Source organism: Primulina eburnea, chromosome 8 (genome assembly GCF_022965805.1).
Source record: "Primulina eburnea isolate SZY01 chromosome 8, ASM2296580v1, whole genome shotgun sequence".
Classification (NCBI taxonomy): domain Eukaryota; kingdom Viridiplantae; phylum Streptophyta; class Magnoliopsida; order Lamiales; family Gesneriaceae; genus Primulina; species Primulina eburnea.
The window spans coordinates 9279403-9297111 of NC_133108.1; the positions used below are offsets into that span (position 1 = coordinate 9279403).

The window sequence follows — 17709 nt, forward strand, 5'->3', positions numbered from 1 at the left end:
AACGTACTCAGTGCTTATTTGATAAACTTCTGATTTCCGACTACTGAATACTGATTACTGATTTCTGAACACTGAACACTGATTTCTGTTATGAAAATAAGAATTTCTGTATATTTTCGTATTACTGTTCTGTATGAAAATGATTTCAAAAACTGGGAATTATTCCCGCCCCCGCTTACTGAGTGACAACCATATCACTCACCCACAAAAACATCTCAGATAAGAACGATGAAGAAAGGCTAGAAGAAGAGGAGCAGATCCAGTTCTGGGGCTGGTGAAGAAGATTGTAAATTCTCAGTTTTATTTATGTTGTTTTTCGCTGCGTCTGTAAGACATTGTGATGTCTGGGTTGTTTTAATTTTCCGCTGTAAAACATTAATTATTCGAGTTTGTATCAGACATTGGAATATTCAGTATTTATGAATAAAAGACGGGTTTCTGAAATTCTCTACTTCTGAGGCTTGTTGTTTTCGAATGAATATTAGAGAGCAACGCCGGTGTCAACTAACCCCCGTCCCGGGGCGTGACATAAACAATTTGAAGGAATTGTTGCAAACGTGGTACGTAAGATATATGAATTTTATGTAACTTTTGTCTCTAATTATCATGAGATTAGAATGGTGAAGGATAATTGCGTGCATTATGTTTAATTCTTATTGAACTTGATTTCTCACAATCTTTCATGAGACTAAGTAGTAGCCATGAATTTTATGTATTAGAATTGAACTCTTGTAATGTGTTAAAAGATTGCATGGATAGTGTATGCCACAAGTCCAATTTTCATTATCTTTACTCGTTTGATGATGATTGTGGAAGATGCATGGTTGAATATGTGAAGTTCTATTTTCATGATGAATATCTTCTTAAAGAGAATAAAATTTTCACTTTTTATTCATTGCCTGAGTTACTTGATGATAAGACACATAGTTGTTGTTTGATCATAGATGTGTTATATGAATATGTGTTATGCTAAATCTTATTTTTTGTGAATTATGGTTATACATGTGTATGGATTTTATTTTGGTGCTTACTAGTGAATATGTGTGTTTTTTGGTGATGCTTAATGATATTTTACTATTATCATATGGTTTATTGTGTTACCTATCATCTGATGTAGTTGATGAAAGTTATAATGAAGACAACCATGGAATTGGAACTTCTAGAGATAATGGAGTGCGTGGATGATAAAGTCTAAAAGTTAGAGTTGAAGGGTAAGCAAATTGATAATTTAATTATTTTAATTACTAACTTACTTTGTTTTTGTGTAAGTAACAAAGATTTGAGGACAGATCTTTTTAAAGAAGAGGAGTATGATATGAATCTGACAGCGCGTTATGAGCTAAATATTGGAAAGAAGTTTAAGGAAGCTCCTCAAGAATTCATTGTGATCTATCAAAGGCATAACAATCAAGTTTGAGACCATTATAATGTCATTCAAGTGTTAAAGGACCAAGAAAAGAGCCTCGGGCCGAAGCAGGTGCACCCCAGCGGCCATTTCCGCCCGCCCCATCATGTCAGGCACTCCCCAATGGTTAAAAAGGGCTGCCCCATCATGCTCCTCTACGAGGACAGTGCGCCCTAGCACTCCAAAATATCTGCCCTCCGCGCCGTGATACATATTTCAACATGGAAATCGTAACTTACAATTTTTAATTTATTTTTACATATAAAAAAGGTTGTAATCTTTAGAATCATCATTATTGAATTTTATCAAACTTTTTATTAGTTTTTTTCTCTCAAACCCTAGCCTTCGTTCTTCGAATCAAACTTATCAAATATTTTTCAATATTAGTGGCATTTTGTCAATTGTATTCACGTGGATTGTCAAAGATGGGTTCTTTGAAGTTTCTCATAAGTTTTAGATTGTTTTCTTTGTGTTATTTATTATTAAACTGTGTAGTCTAGGGGTGAATATCGTTCGTGCTTGTTTCGAAAGACCGGAAAAAAAATACACGGATTCTTATTTGTTTATTGAATTTAGAGTGTAATTCACTCAAATCGTGTTCGTTTTTCATACGCACGAGGATTCATATAACTTCTTGTTCTTGATTTGTAAGATAATAATCCCACCAATCTTTAGTTTGGAAAAAAAACCCGGGTTTTTGTAAGATAGTAATCCCCCCAATCTTTAATTTGGAAAAAAACCCGGGTATAAAGAGTTCGGTTATGGTTATATCTTGTCTATTAATTTGAGTATTATAAACATTTGCATTCATAGTCAATTGTTGTAATAAACTACAAATATTATATTCGGTCATTCCATCTATGTTTCAATCATAAACGGAGGATGCATTGAAACAAGACTGTGTTAAGGGTTTTACCATTCCATAATCTGAGCACGAATTATTTGTAATTTTTGTTGTGAGGATTGATTCTAGTCTACTTTATTGATTTTATTGTTAGGATTTTGAAATTGTTCTAACGCTTCATTAATATTTGAATCATGATTTAAGATATTTATTATAAGATTAAAAATATTGTTTCAGGAATAGTTTGATCTATGGTGATTTGAACTACTAGTTGTTATCATATTGCTTAATTGATCTTGAAAAAATAAAAATATTGTTATGAAAAAGTAAAAATTTATGGTAAAAAGTAAAAATCTCAAACTCTCAAAATTTATCAAACTACACACTTTATAATATTTTTCTCTCTACTCAATTGTGAATTTCTTCACAAATGATGAGCCTATTTATAGAATTTCTTTACAAATAATCCAAAAATAAATTCATCATTACATATATCATCACACACTAATTTTCAATATTCAACACCTAATTTTACCTAATTTTCAACATTCAACATTATAATTTTCAACACAAACATTTTTCACATTTTCGACACTCCTCCTTGTGATGATGATCATAATACAATGATTGTCTTCATTACGTGTTTTTATACTGCCTCGTTAAAAACCTTACTAGGAAAAACTCATTGGGATAAAAACCATAGTAAGGGAAAAAGAGTGCAGTCACGTAAACTCCCCCTCATGTTGACATGAATAATTCTTCACAAATTTCGTAGATTGCGCATCCCAATATTATATATGTTTTTTCTGAATATTGTCGTAGGAAGTGCCTTTGTGAAAAGATGTGAAGAGTTTTTACTTGATTGAATGTAACGAACATCAATATATTTATTCTTCTCAAGCTCCTTGGTGAATGCGAAGAGCTTAGGAGGAATATGTTTAGTTCTGTCGCTTTTTATATGTCCTTCTTTCATTGAGCAACACATGCAACATTATTTTCATATAGTATCACTGACTTCTCGTCGAATGATAATCTGCATGAGATTTGGACGTATTGAGTCATTGATTTTAACCACACACATTCACGGCTTGCTTCATGTAGTGCAATAATCTCGGCATGATTTGATGAAGTTATTACGAGTGTTTGTTTCTGTGAACACCAAGAAATTTCAGTGCCTCCATGAGTAAATACATATCCAGTTTGGGAACGTGCCTTGTGTGGATCAGATAAGTATCCAGCATCGGCATAACCAATTATACTTGGATTGACATCTTTTGAATATAAAAGTCCCAAGTTTGTTGTTCCTCGTAGATAACGAAATATATGTTTAATTCCGTTCCAGTGTCTCTTTGTTGGATATGTGCTAAATCTTGCCAATAAATTTACGGCAAAAGATATATCAGGCCTTGTACTATTTTTAAGATACATAAGGGCACCGATAGCACTTATATATGGTACTTCTGGACCAAGAATTTCTTCATCATCTTCACATGGATGGAATGGATCCTTTTCTATGTTTAATGATCTAACAATCATTGAAGTACTCAAAGGATTTGATTTATCCATATTAAAATGTTTAAATATCTTTTCTGTATAATTTGTCTGGTGAACAAATATTCCATATTCTTTTTGTTCAATTTGTAAACCCAGACAATACTTTGTTTTTCCAAGATCCTTCATTTCAAATTCTTCCTTCAAGTATGACACAACTTCTTACATTTTCTTTTTTATTCCAATAATGTTTAAATCATCAACATATACAGCAATAATTACTCATCCGGATGTTGTTTTCTTAATGAAAACACAAGGACATATTGAATTATTTACATATCCCTTTTTCATCAAGTGATCACTTAGTCGATTATACCACATTCGGCCGGATTGCTTTAACCCATATAATGATCTTTGTAATTGCACAGAATAACACTATCTAGGTTTTGAACTTTGTGCTTCAGGCATCTTAAATCCTTAAGGGATTTTCATATATATATTACTATCAAGTGATCCATATAAGTAAGCTGTAACAACATCCATAAGACGCATTTCTAAATTTTTAGATACCGCCAAGCTAATCAAATACCGAAAGTAATTGCATCCATCACAGGAGAATAAGTTTCTTCATAATTAATTCCAGGTCTTTGAGAAAAACCTTGTACAACAAGTCGAGTTTTATATTTTACTATTTCATTTTTCTCATTTCGCTTTCGAATAAAAACCCATTTGTATCCAACAGGTTTTACACCTTCAGGTGTAAGGACTATAGGTCCAAAAACGTTACGTTTATTTAACGAATCTAATTCAGCATTGATGACATCTTTCCATTTTATCCAATCCTGCCGATTTTTACATTCACCAAAAGATTTTGGTTCATGATCTTCATTATCATTTATGATGTCAATTGTCACATTATAAGAAAATATATCATCATTTCTTCTATATTTTTTCGGTTCCATATTTTTCCAGTATTAATATAATTGAAAGAGATTTCACGATTTTCGTCAGTTTGTGGTTGTGACAGAACATTTTCATCATCATGTGTTTCTTCAGAAACATCATTCTCTATTTCGTGATCATCATGTTTTTCTTCAGGAACATCATTCTCTATTTTGTGATCATCGTATTTCTCTATAAATTTTCTTTTTCGACTACCTTCCATGCTTCAGGCGTTTAATGACATCATGAGTATCTTCAATCTGTTTCTTCGGAATTTCAATTCGAGTAGGGGCATTTGCAGCATGTATATATGATTTAGTTACCCCTTTTGTGTCTGCAAATGCATATGGTATTTGATTTTCTATTTTTTGCAAGTGCACAATTTGTTGTACATCCTTTTCACATTGTTTTGTTCTTGGATCCAGATGTAACAATGATGATACATACCATGTAATTTCCTTTTCGGTATGTTTCTGTTATCCCCCTAACATTGGGAAGATTTCCTCATAAAAATGACAATCAGCAAAACGTGCTGTGAACACGTCGTCTGTCTGAGTTCAAGATATCGAATGATTGATGGACTATCATAACCGATATAAATTACAATATTTCTTTGAGGTCCCATTTTCTTTCGTTGTGGTGGTGCAATAGGCACATACACCATACATCCAAAAATTCTCAGATGAGAAATGTCTGGTTCTTTACCAAATGCAAGCTGCAATGGGGAGTATTTATGATATGCACTTGGTCTGATGCGAATTAATGCAGCAGCATGTAAAATTACATATCCCCATATAGAAATAGAGAGATTTATTTTCATAATCATTAGTCTAGAAATCATTTGCAGACGTTTAATCAATGATTCAGCCAATCCATTATGTGTATGTACATGAGCAACATGATGCTCAACAATGATTCCCATAGACATACAATAATAATTGAAAATCTGGGAAGTAAATTCACCGTCATTATCAAGTCTAATTTTTTTGATTGTATAATCGAGAAATTGATTCCTCAATTTTATTATTTGAGCAAGTAATCTTGCAAATGCAACATTTCGAGTTGACAATAAACATACGTGTGATCATCTGCTGGAGGTATCAATCAATACCATAAAGTATGTGAATGATCCACATGGTGAATGTATTGGTCCACAAATATCACCCTGAATACGTTCAAGAAACATTGGTGATTCAGTTTGGATTTTGACTGGTGATGGTCTTATAATAAGTTTTCCAAGAGAACATGCTTCATATTGAAACTTATTATTCTGAAAGATCTTCTATTCTTTCAAAGGATGACCATGTGTATTTTCTATAATTATTCGCATCATTTTTGAACTAGGATGTCCTAATCGATCATGCCAATTGGTTAATATTGAAGAATTATCAACTACCATGTTTGATTCAATGGGACTTATATGTGTATAATGCAGTCCAGTAGAGAGCATTTGTAGTTTTTCAATCACATATTTCTTTCCTGATTTATATGTGGTAAGACAGATATATTTCTCATTCCCTTCATTCATTGTTTGAGTATCAACCCATGGGAGTATATATCATTAAAACTCAACAAATTTCTTTTCGATTGTGGTGAATACAAAGCATCATTGATAAAAAAAAATTTGTACCATTAGGTAACAAAAATTGTGCTTTACCACATCCTTTAATCAAGTCTACAAGACCTGATATTGTATTCACCATTGTTTTTGTTGGTTTTAGTTCCAAGAAATATCTTTTATCTCGAAGAATATTGTACGTTGTACCACTATCAGGTATGCAAACTTCTATGAGATTAGTTCTTTGTTTAGCTTTGTTCATGGCATTTTCAATATTTGAACTTCAAAAATATGCAATGAAAAAAAATTACTGACAATACATATGTAAATATAACGTATATCATAATTGTACAATAAAACATTATCATATGAATACATGAAAAATAAATTATTGTATATTTATATTCTACCACTATATTGTTCATTTTCAGATAAATTACTGAGAAAATCTGCAGCATCAATATTTTTCATTTCTATCTCACCAACATATTGATCATTTCCAGAGAAATCATTCAGAAAATCAGCAGCATCAAAATGAGTTGAATCACTCAAACGGTCACTGCGTTCAGTGAAGTTGGACTTTTTTTCTTTCCCCTTTATCGATTCTTTATAGAGCTTGCAAAGGTGCTCGGGAGCTCGACAAATACGAGACCAATGTCCTGGAGTGCCGCATCTAAACAAGAACTTTAAAATCTTTTCAAGTGATTTTCATTAAGACTCATTTTCTCATGATGCCTTTTCAGTGGGTGGTTCGTGACGCCCTTTTGAGATGAGTTATAAAAATAACTATCTCGATTGTTTTCAAAACCACGGTCTCGACCACGACCACGACCACGACCAATTCCACGTCCACATCCACGTCCAAGACCACGATCTCGACCTCGACCAAAACCTTGTCTTTTAATTTGATTTTGGTTTTCAGGTTTAAATTCATTTTTATTTACAACATTTACTTTTGGAAATACCGTTGATCCAGTGGGTCGGGACTGATGATTTCTCATTAGCAACTCGTTGTTCTTTTCCGCCACAAGAAGATAGGCGATGAGTTCAGAATATCTCGCAAATCCACGCACTCTATATTGTTGTTGTAGAGTTATATTTGATGCGTGAAACGTAGAAAATGTTTTTTCAATCATTTCCGATTGTGTAACCTCATGTCCACAAAATTTTAGCTGCGAGATTATTCGATACATCACTGAATTGTAATCACTGACTTTCTTAAAATCTTGGAATCTTAACATATTTCATTCATCACGGGCGGTCGGAAGTATAATTTTTCTTATATGTTCAAATATTTCTTTTAATCCTTTCTACAGAGCCATGAGATCTTTTTCGATGAGATATTCACATTTTAAACTTTCATCAAGATGTCGATGCAAAAATATTATAACTTTTGCTTTTTCTTGTGATGAAGATATACCATTTTCTTTAATGGTCTCACTTAGACCCAATGACTCAAGATGCATTTCTACATCAAGAGTCAATGGCATATAATTTTTCCCCGTAATATCAAGAGCAATGAATTCGAGCTTTGCCAAGTTTGTCATGGTGGTACTAAAAAAATTACGATGCATTTTATTAGTTAATGAATATTGCAATACAAATTAATGGATAAACAACAAGTACAGGTATTCGTAAAAATAAAGAAAACATACGAGGAGGATATTCTCCAATAAATACAAGACTCGTGAGTATGATAACCAAAATAATTAAAAATAACCTTGAGAAAGCCATCTTCTTTTTTCTTCAAAAAATTTGATGAAGAATAATTTTTAGAGAAGAAGAGAAAGTTGGAGTGATTGAATGTGTTTGTCAGATCATATTTATAGGGCAAAAACTAGCCGTTTTGTTACCGTTTATGACCGTTGGTGTACAAAAAAATAAATGTATGTATTTGTATAATTTTACGGTAATAATATGGTGTATATAATATTAGACATGTTTGAATAATTATGTATATCATATCACAGTATTATAATGAGGTGTCATTTATTATTTTGTTTAAAAACCTTATAGGCTTTTATACTTGTCGTATCCCTTACCGTGAGTGTGATGTCGTCTTGACATCCTCCCAAGATTTATAACAAGTTTTTTGAAAAATTTATTTTTATTATTTCTAATCTTATTATATAATAACATTATATTATATATTAAAGATATACACAATAAAATAAATATTATTACTTTTGTTACATTTTTCTCCTGTTTTGGAGCTTGAAAAATATGAAGGTCTTTTAAAGTTTCGTGCTGATAATGTGCTATGAAAAAGTAAAATTTTATGGTAAAAAATAAAAATATCAAACTCTCAAAATTTACCAAACTGCACATTTCATAATATTTTTCTCTCTACTCAATTGTGAATTTTTTCACAAATGGTGATCCTATTTATAGAATTTCTTTACAAATAATCATCATCACATACTAATTTTCAATATTCAACACCCAATTTTACCTAATTTTCAACATTCAACATTATAATTTTCAACACAAATATTTTTCACATTTTCAACAAATATAGATATATAAATATTTGAAATTAAATAATATTATTTGATTATCAAATCAAACAAATCGATCTATTTAATACGAAAGCTATAACGAAGCAAAAGTGGGACACATGGTTTAAGGTGTCAATATCCGAATTCAAGTTGCAAATAATTATAATACAAAATCCATTTCCAAAAAAAAAAAGTCTAAAAATTTATTCCTTTATATTCAATTTGAGCTATACAACATAAATTGAATCCAATTGTGAAGCCTAATTAATTAAAAAAAAAGAGTAATATGATTATAATTAAAATAAAGAATAACCCAAAAATGCCACAATCAAGCACGGCCATGGAAATGAAGTAGACGAGCTGCTGCTACCGGGCTCCTGGCCGTTGGACTGTGTACGCACAACATTGTATCCGCCGCCATTACCAGTGGACGTGCCTCCGCCAACACTACCTCCTCCAACTCCGCCAACAGTGCTGCCATCTCTATTATTAAAGCCGCTGCCGCTACCTCCATTAGATCCCCCGCTTGTGCCACCCCTTGCTTTACCACTGCTGCCCCCACCTCCCATTCCTCCGCCGCGGGAACGAGCAAGTGCGGATGAGAGGAGGAGACAGATGATTGTGGACACAAGCATGAACTTCACTTCTTTCTGCATATTCTTGATTTCAGAGCGTCCGGTTTCGAGATCGGTTTGCTGTCTCTATGGTTTGATGATTTTAGGAATGAAAATAAGAAGTTGCCAAGATTATTTATAGAATGCATGGTGGAATGATTGTATTCAGAAGTCAAGACGTGTGATTATATATATATATATATATATATATATATATATATATATATATATATATATAGTAAGTTTCATGTGAGACCGTCTCACGGATCATAATCTGTGAGACCGTCTCACGGGGGTCAACCCTACCAATATTCACAATAAAAAGTAATACCATTAGCATTAAAAGTAATAATTTTTCATGGGTGACCCAAATAAGAGATCCGTCTCACAAATACGATCCGTGAGACCGTCTCACACAAGTTTATATATATATATATATATATATATAGTGATATTTAATGATAGTCAAAGATAGATTATTTCAAAACGAGAAAGTTTCCTCAACCTATAGGTGACATCTTCAATCATAATTGGACATAAAAGTTATTCAGCGGGGAAAACAACAAATCGGTGTTTGTTCAGAAGTGGACTTGGACGGATTCATACATTAGAGTTGGAGGCGTGAATAATGAATATAGTATAATAAATTGTATATTTTAAAAAATAATTTTGGACTTTAAAAAATATTATTTAAGCAGTGCCGAGCCAAGATTCATAATATGTTAAAAGTAATAAGTTCGGTTAAAATCGAACCAAATTTTCTAAAATCTAATTAATCGAACATTTTTCGGACAAACCGAATTGACCAAACTTTTCTAAAATCTAATTAATCGAAACAAATTTTTTAAAATCATATGCGTCCCAATATAAGTAGGGACGGACTCATGCTTGGCATGTCCTAGGCTGTAGCCCAGCCCAATTTTTTTTTTACAAAGAGTTATGGAGATTCGAGCCAATTCTATTTTTTTTGCTAAATATATATAGAGATTTAAGCACAGTGTAATTTTTTAAAAAGATATCACGGTGCAAATAACTCATAAAATTTAATATATAAAATATCTATTTAACTTTCACAATGAATAAATGTAGATTTTAGATATTTTAAAGGAGGTTTGGTGCAAATTAACTCATAAAAGTGATAAATTTATTTTATCAATTCTTTTATTTAATAGAATTTATATTTTAAAATATATTTAAAATATATTAAAAATAGTTTTAAAATATAAATTATAAATTTAAGTGAAACTTGTCTTATATTATACTGGTTACATATTAATTTAAATAATATATAAATTTTGAAAAATGATATTAATTAAACTTGTTTTTTTTTTTAAATTAAGTCTTCTATTTCGAATACGTTAGGAACAATATTAGGTTTTTTTTAAAAAAAAAAATTATCAAGGTCATTTTGCTAACTATTTTAATATTAATATCTCATATCTGATATATACATATATATATATATATATATATATACATATATATATATATATATATATTAACTTATTATATTAAATTTAAGCTAATCTCAACTTTAATTTCTGGATCTGTCCTAAATATAAGGAATCAAGGATGATGTCTATATTCAAGACTGAAAATTATATCCACTTCCACATAATACTAAAAAATTGATGGAAAAAAAACTTTTTCTCGAGTTGCATATGTACAATCATGTAGTGGTATTATATAATTGATTGAGGCTGGAAAGTTGAAAGAAATAAGTCGATTATGATACACAATCTGTCACGTCCCGATACCGGGGTGAGTTGACATCCGGCGTTGTTTTACAATTATTCAATCGTAAATCAACAAGCCTCGTAGTACAGTGTACAACCAAACCAGTCTTTTTCATAAAACATACAATGTCTTTACAACGTAATCAATTTAACAAACGAGTGCGGAAGCGAACAGCGTAAAAATAAAAGATAGCCAAATTCCAAAGTATGTCTTGATCAACAGAAACATTGTTACCATCCCCAGAAATGCATTTGCTCTTCTTCTTCAACTTGTTTTTCATTCTTATCTGGGAGTGAGAGGTGTAAGGGTGAGTATTTTGTGAAATACTCAGCAAGTGGGGGCCGATCGATCACAATAACACAAAGATATACATATATAGATCTTTAACAATTCGAAATTTTCCGTGTCTCAACAAACGTCGGAACAATAAAATGATAGATACGACATAACTTATATATATTTATGTAAATATTAAATGAATTTCATGTCACAATAATTAGTCACAACAAAATCAAGACATGATATTAACAATGAGCAAACATAACTTAGCATATGCATATAGACATAAATTATTCGTATTGCACTGTTATTTCATCTTATTATCCATGGTGTTACTGATCAGTCCCCTATATGTAATTCCTCTAAGGGGTGAGGCCTTATATCGGTTATTATTACCCACCGCATCAGGGCCATAAACTTGTCATATCTTATCATGTTTTAGGAAAATTTTCCTTTTTACCATTTCTAACTTGAATCATAACAGTGCCTTTAAACATAATTCTTAGAATACACTAAATTGGTGTTTAAGAATATATATTAGAATATAACATGAAATGAAGATAACATAATTTTGAAACGAAAGGAACATGCACTTGAAATTGATTTAAACATGCTTAACAAATTATCAAAACGAAATATTCATATATCAAATCGAAGGAATATATCATGTCGACCGAATTTTCGAAAACATACTTAAATACTTTAAAACATAAGCCCACTTACAGAAAGGTGTTCCAAAATTACGGAAGAAACAAGCTTGAATTTATCGTCCGAAAATCCGTAAATTAGCTAAACTCGTTCGGAATCCGAGCAGTTTTCTTGCCGAAGGGTTTCACAAAATTTGACCGTATGGATGAGGCTGAAATTTTGATATGATGTTTAAAACATATGAAAGTGTAATATGAACGGTGGAGATTAGATTTGAATAAACCGTTGGACCGGAAGTTTCTCTCGAAAATGAACAGAATTTCTAGCTCGAAAATATCACTCAAGAAATGGTTGATGGTGTTCAAGCTTCATTCATGCTCTAGTTTGAGAGGTTTTGGTGTGATTTCTCTCATTCTCAAAACATCTATTTATAGGTAAGATTGGAGAATAATTCTTATAATTTAATGCATGCTTTAAAATATTTTAATTATTTTAGTCAAAAATTTGGACACAATTGTTTTTCAATGCTTTGAACTCATGTTTTTCAATGTTTTGAACTCATGTTTTTCAATGTTTTGAACTCATGTTTGTCAATGTTTTGAACTCCATAATGACTAATAAAAATAATACTAATACTAATAATTAATAATAATAAAAAAAATCATATTCTTACATTCCTCCCTCCTTATTGGAAGTTTCGTCCCTGAAACTTGAGTTTTCTAGATTTTCGAACAGATAGGGATATTGCTCGAACATCTTCTCTTTTAGTTCCCAAGTAGCTTCTCTTTCAGTATGATTAGACCATTGTATCTTAACATAGGAAATGTTGCGACGCCTTAATACTTGTTCTTTGGTGTCCAAAATTCGAATTGGAACTTCTTCATATCTTAGTTTTTCATTCAAATTACTTTCCATCAGGAGCGGTCCAGTTTCAAGAACATGACTTGGATCTGGGATGTATTTCCTCAATTGTGAAACATGAAATACATTATGAATTCTTGACATATCTGGTGGCAATGCTAGTCTGTATGCCAATGTTCCGATTCTTTCTAAAATTTCAAAAGGTCCTATGTATCGAGGATGTAATTTCCCAGTTTTATTGAATCGAACAACTCCTTTCATGGGAGAAACTTTTACGTAAGCTTTTTCTCCAACGGTGAACTCCACTGGTCTCCTCTTTAGATCAGCCCAACTTTTCTGTCGATCTTGAGCAATTTTGAGTCTTTCTTTAATGATTGTTACTTTGTCCACGGTTTCTTGGATAAGTTCAGGTCCAGTTATGGATTTCTCTCCTACCTCATCCCAGTATAGAGGTGATCGACATTTTCGGCCGTACAAAGCTTCGTATGGAGCCATTCCAATACTGCTATGATAACTGTTATTGTAAGCGAACTCAATTAAAGGTAGATGTTCACTCCAATTACCACTTGAATTCTAAAGCACATGCTCGTAGCATATCTTCAAGGGTTTGTATTGTTCTCTCTGTTTGGCCATCAGTTTGAGGGTGATAAGCTGTACTGAGAGTAACCTTAGTCCCCATAGCTTGTTGAAAACTTTTCCAGAATCGAGATACAAATCTTGGATCTCTATCAGACAGAATGCTTGCCAGAACTCCATGTAATCGCACAATATTGTCCATGTATATGGTAGCCAATTTTTCCAGATTATAATTCATACGGACAGGTAGAAAATGTGCAGATTTTGTGAGTCTATCTACGATTACCCATATTCCATTATGACTTTGCCTAGACTTTGGTAAACCTACTACAAAATCCATGGAAATATGTTCCCATTTCCATTCTGGAATTTCCAAGGGTTGAAGAAGTCCTCCAGGCCGTTGATGTTCAGCTTTAACTTGTTGACAGACTTGGCATCTAGAGATGTATTCTGCTACATCCTTCTTCATTCTGCTCCACCAGAAATTTTTCTTTAAATCTCTGTACATTTTTGTACTGCCGGGGTGGACCGAAAATTTTGATTTATGTGCTTCAGACATTACTTCCTGTCGAAGATTCTCGATGTTTGGTACACACAATCGTCCTTTCATCCACAGAACTCCCTTCTCATCTATATGAAAATCTTGTGACTTCTTTTCTTTGACTTGTTCTTTAAGTTTTGTCAAAGTAGGATCTTGATTCTGTCTTAACTTGATTGTTTCTTGAAGGCATGGTTGTGCAGAAAGTGAAGCTAGGATCACTTTACCCATGTTTTTCCTACTTAAAGCATCAGCTACCTTATTTGCCTTGCCCGGATGATAGCTTATTGTTAAATCATAATCTTTTAACAATTCAATCCATCTTCTCTGCCTCATGTTCAATTCTTTCTGTGTGAACAAATACTTGAGACTTTGATGATCTGTGAAGATCTCGCATTTGGCGCCGTAAAGATAATGCCTCCAAATTTTTAAGGCAAAAACTACCGCAGCTAGTTCGAGGTCGTGAGTAGGATAATTTTTCTCGTACGGCTTCAATTGTCTTGATGCATATGCGATTACTCTTCCTTCTTGCATGAGTACGCATCCTAAACCCTCTTTTGATGCGTCACTGTAAATGGTAAAGCTTTTGTCCTCAGTGGGTAGAACCAGTACTGGTGTAGATGCAAGCTTTTCCTTGAGCGTTTGGAAGCTCTTTTCACATTCCTCACTCCAGTTAAATTTTGAGTTCTTTTGTGTAAGTTTTGTAAGAGGCGTAGCTATTGAAGAGAAACCTTCAACAAATTTTCGATAGTAACCTGCCAATCCTAGAAAGCTTCGAATTTCAGTTACTGTCTTAGGTCTCGGCCAGCCAGTGATTGCTTCCACCTTTTTAGGGTCCACAGATACTCCTTCTTTTGAAATGATATGGCCTAAGAAAGTCACACTTTTTAGCCAAAATTCGCATTTCTTGAATTTCGCGTATAACTCTTTTTCTCTTAACATCTGAAGAGTCAGGTGAAGATGTTCTTTGTGATCCTCTTCACTTGGGGAATATACGAGAATGTCATCGATAAATACCACTACAAATTTGTCGAGAAATGGCTTGAATACTCTGTTCATGAGATCCATGAAAGCTGCTGGAGCATTTGTCAATCCAAATGGCATTACTGTAAACTCATAATGGCCATATCTTGTTCTGAAGGCTGTCTTTGGAACGTCTTCTGGTTTGACCTTCAGTTGATGATATCCTGTCCTCAAATCAAGCTTGGAAAATACTGTGGCTCCTTTGAGTTGATCGAAAAGATCATCTATCCTTGGAAGAGGATATCTGTTTTTGATTGTGATCTTGTTGAGTTCTCTATAATCGATACACAATCTCATACTTCCATCTTTTTTCTTTACAAATAAGACTGGAGCTCCCCAAGGAGAGACACTTGGTCTGATTTGTTTCTTGTCTAACAACTCTTGAAGTTGTTCTTTTAGTTCATTGAGTTCTGCTGGAGCCATTCGATAGGGTGCCTTTGATATTGGTGTGGCACCTGGTACCAAGTTAATCTCGAATTCTATCTCACGGTCCGGAACCATTCCAGGTAGCTCTTCTGGAAAGACATCCGAAAATTCTTGTACCACTGGAATATCTTCTATCTTGAGCTCGACTCCTTCTTTTACTTCGTTTACCATTGCTAGATAAACTATTTCTCCAGACTTCATGGCTTTCCAGGTTTGAGATGCAGAAAGGAGGGATTTACGTTTCTTAGCCTTGCCATGGTATGTGATTTCTTTTTGGCTTGGAGTTCGGAGTTTGATAATCTTATGCCGACAATCTACTATTGCATGACTCTTGGATAACCAATCCATTCCCAGAATAACGTCGAACTCCACCATGTTAACTTGAATCAATTCAGCGTTGAATGTGTGTTCATTGATATATACTATGCAGTTCCGATGTATCTTATGTGTTTCAATTGTTTTACTGGTGGGAGTAGCAATTCTAAAAGGTTCAACAAGTATCTCTGGTATAAGCCCTAACTTCTTAGTGAATCTCTTAGAAATAAATGAATGAGTGGCACCACAGTCAAACAACACATAAGCTGAAATTTTATTGATTATAATGGTACCTGCCACGACATCGTTTGCATCATCTGCCTCTTCTTGAGTGATGGCAAACATACGAGCATTGGTCTTATTCTCCTTTGGCTTGTTGGGGGTATCATTAGTGTTTGACCATGTCATTTTCTTTAATGGTTCAGGACAATTAGCAATTCGATGTCCCATCTTCCCACAATTGAAGCAAGCACCAGTGTTCCTTCGACATTCTCCAATGTGTCGGTAGTTGCATAATGGACACGGTTTTATGCTTGAGAATGTCGTAGTTGAATTGGAAGGAGTTCCCTTGAATGGTCCACTTGATTGGTTTGACCTTTTAACTGGTTGTTTACCTTGAAAAGATTGTCCAGTGAGAGGTCGTTTATTTTTATTTTCATCTTCTCGGCGCTTGATATCAGTCTCAGCTCTAATGGCTGCTCCCATTAAATCATCAAAACCTGTGGGTTGGTAAACTGCCAGAGCTGATTGGATACGGCTGTTCAGACCACGTTTGAAACGATGCATCTTCAGGATATCATCTGCCATGATGGCAGGAGCATAGGTTCCAAGGGAGTTGAATTTAGAAGTGTACTCCACAACAGACATATCCGGGGTTTGAGTAAAATTCTCAAATTCACTCAACAATTTTAATCTCAACTCTGGTGGATAGTATTGTTTCAAGAATGCTTCTCGAAATCTTTGCCATGTGATTGGTCCGACTTCTGTCATATTTGCTGAGATTGTCTCCCACCATTTGGCCGCCTTTTCTTCTAGGAATGGTGTCACCACAGTCACTTTTAGTTCATTTGGCACTTCAAGCAATTGGAGTTGTGTCTCAATACTCTTGAGCCAGCCTTGACCAACTTCTGGGTCAGGGTTGCCGTCAAACGTTGGGACTCGATTCCTCCGAAGAGATTCATAATGGTGTTTGATTCCATTCGGTGGTGGAGGTGGTGGTGGCTGATTAGTGTTGGTATTTACATGGCTCATTCCTTGGATGGTTGTTGCCACAATGGTTGCTATGGCCATTAAATCTTCTCTGCTAAGGCCAACTCTTGCTGCTGGTGGTGTATCTTCGTTGTTATTGTTGTTGCAATCATTGTTGCGATTGGCATATCGCGGGTTGCGGTTGCTACGATAGGGTCTCTCTGCCATTTCCTACACGCATGAGAATTTCTAAGATGTTTGAATAATTATGTACAAAAATATTGAAGATTAACTCAAATATGAAATCAATCAAGGAATAGATCAAATAAACTTTTTATTGATTCCAATGAGAAGGAAAAGCAATACAAATCAAAGTTTTCAGAAGTGTAATGATAAGAAGTAAAAGAAAGGAAATGGATTATCAATCCTTATTACAAATAGTCACGACACTAAATACTCAATCATCTAAAACCTCGCCATCTCCTAATACTTCATCTTCCATCTGTTCTTCTACCGGTTCTACTTCCGGCTCCAATGCCATAATGATGGCATCCTCAAGATGATGAACATAATTCTGTAATTGTTCATTTTACATAGTCAAATTGTGCACTGAATTCTGTAGTTCTTGAATGGTTGCCTCATCTTGCTGACGACGTTGATTTTCCATCAGTATACTTTGTTGAATTTGAGACTGGAGTGCTTGGGATTCTTCTAGCATTTGTTGGTGTTCTTTGTTCAATTCAAGGACTTTTGTTTGGGAAGCCTC

General features: G+C 33.6%; 1 protein-coding gene across 1 annotated transcript; it reads right to left on the reverse strand.

Annotated features, from left to right (window-relative positions):
* Positions 1–12685: 12685 nt before the first annotated feature.
* LOC140838985 (uncharacterized) lies at positions 12686–17171 on the reverse strand. The gene is made up of 4 exons (XM_073205614.1): positions 15365–17171; positions 14532–15064; positions 13545–14339; positions 12686–13450 (listed from the first exon to the last, which is right to left on the reverse strand). Exons 1-4 carry the CDS (start codon positions 17169–17171, stop codon positions 12686–12688), a joined length of 3900 nt encoding a protein of 1299 aa, XP_073061715.1.
* Between the last annotated feature and the right edge of the window lie 538 nt (positions 17172–17709).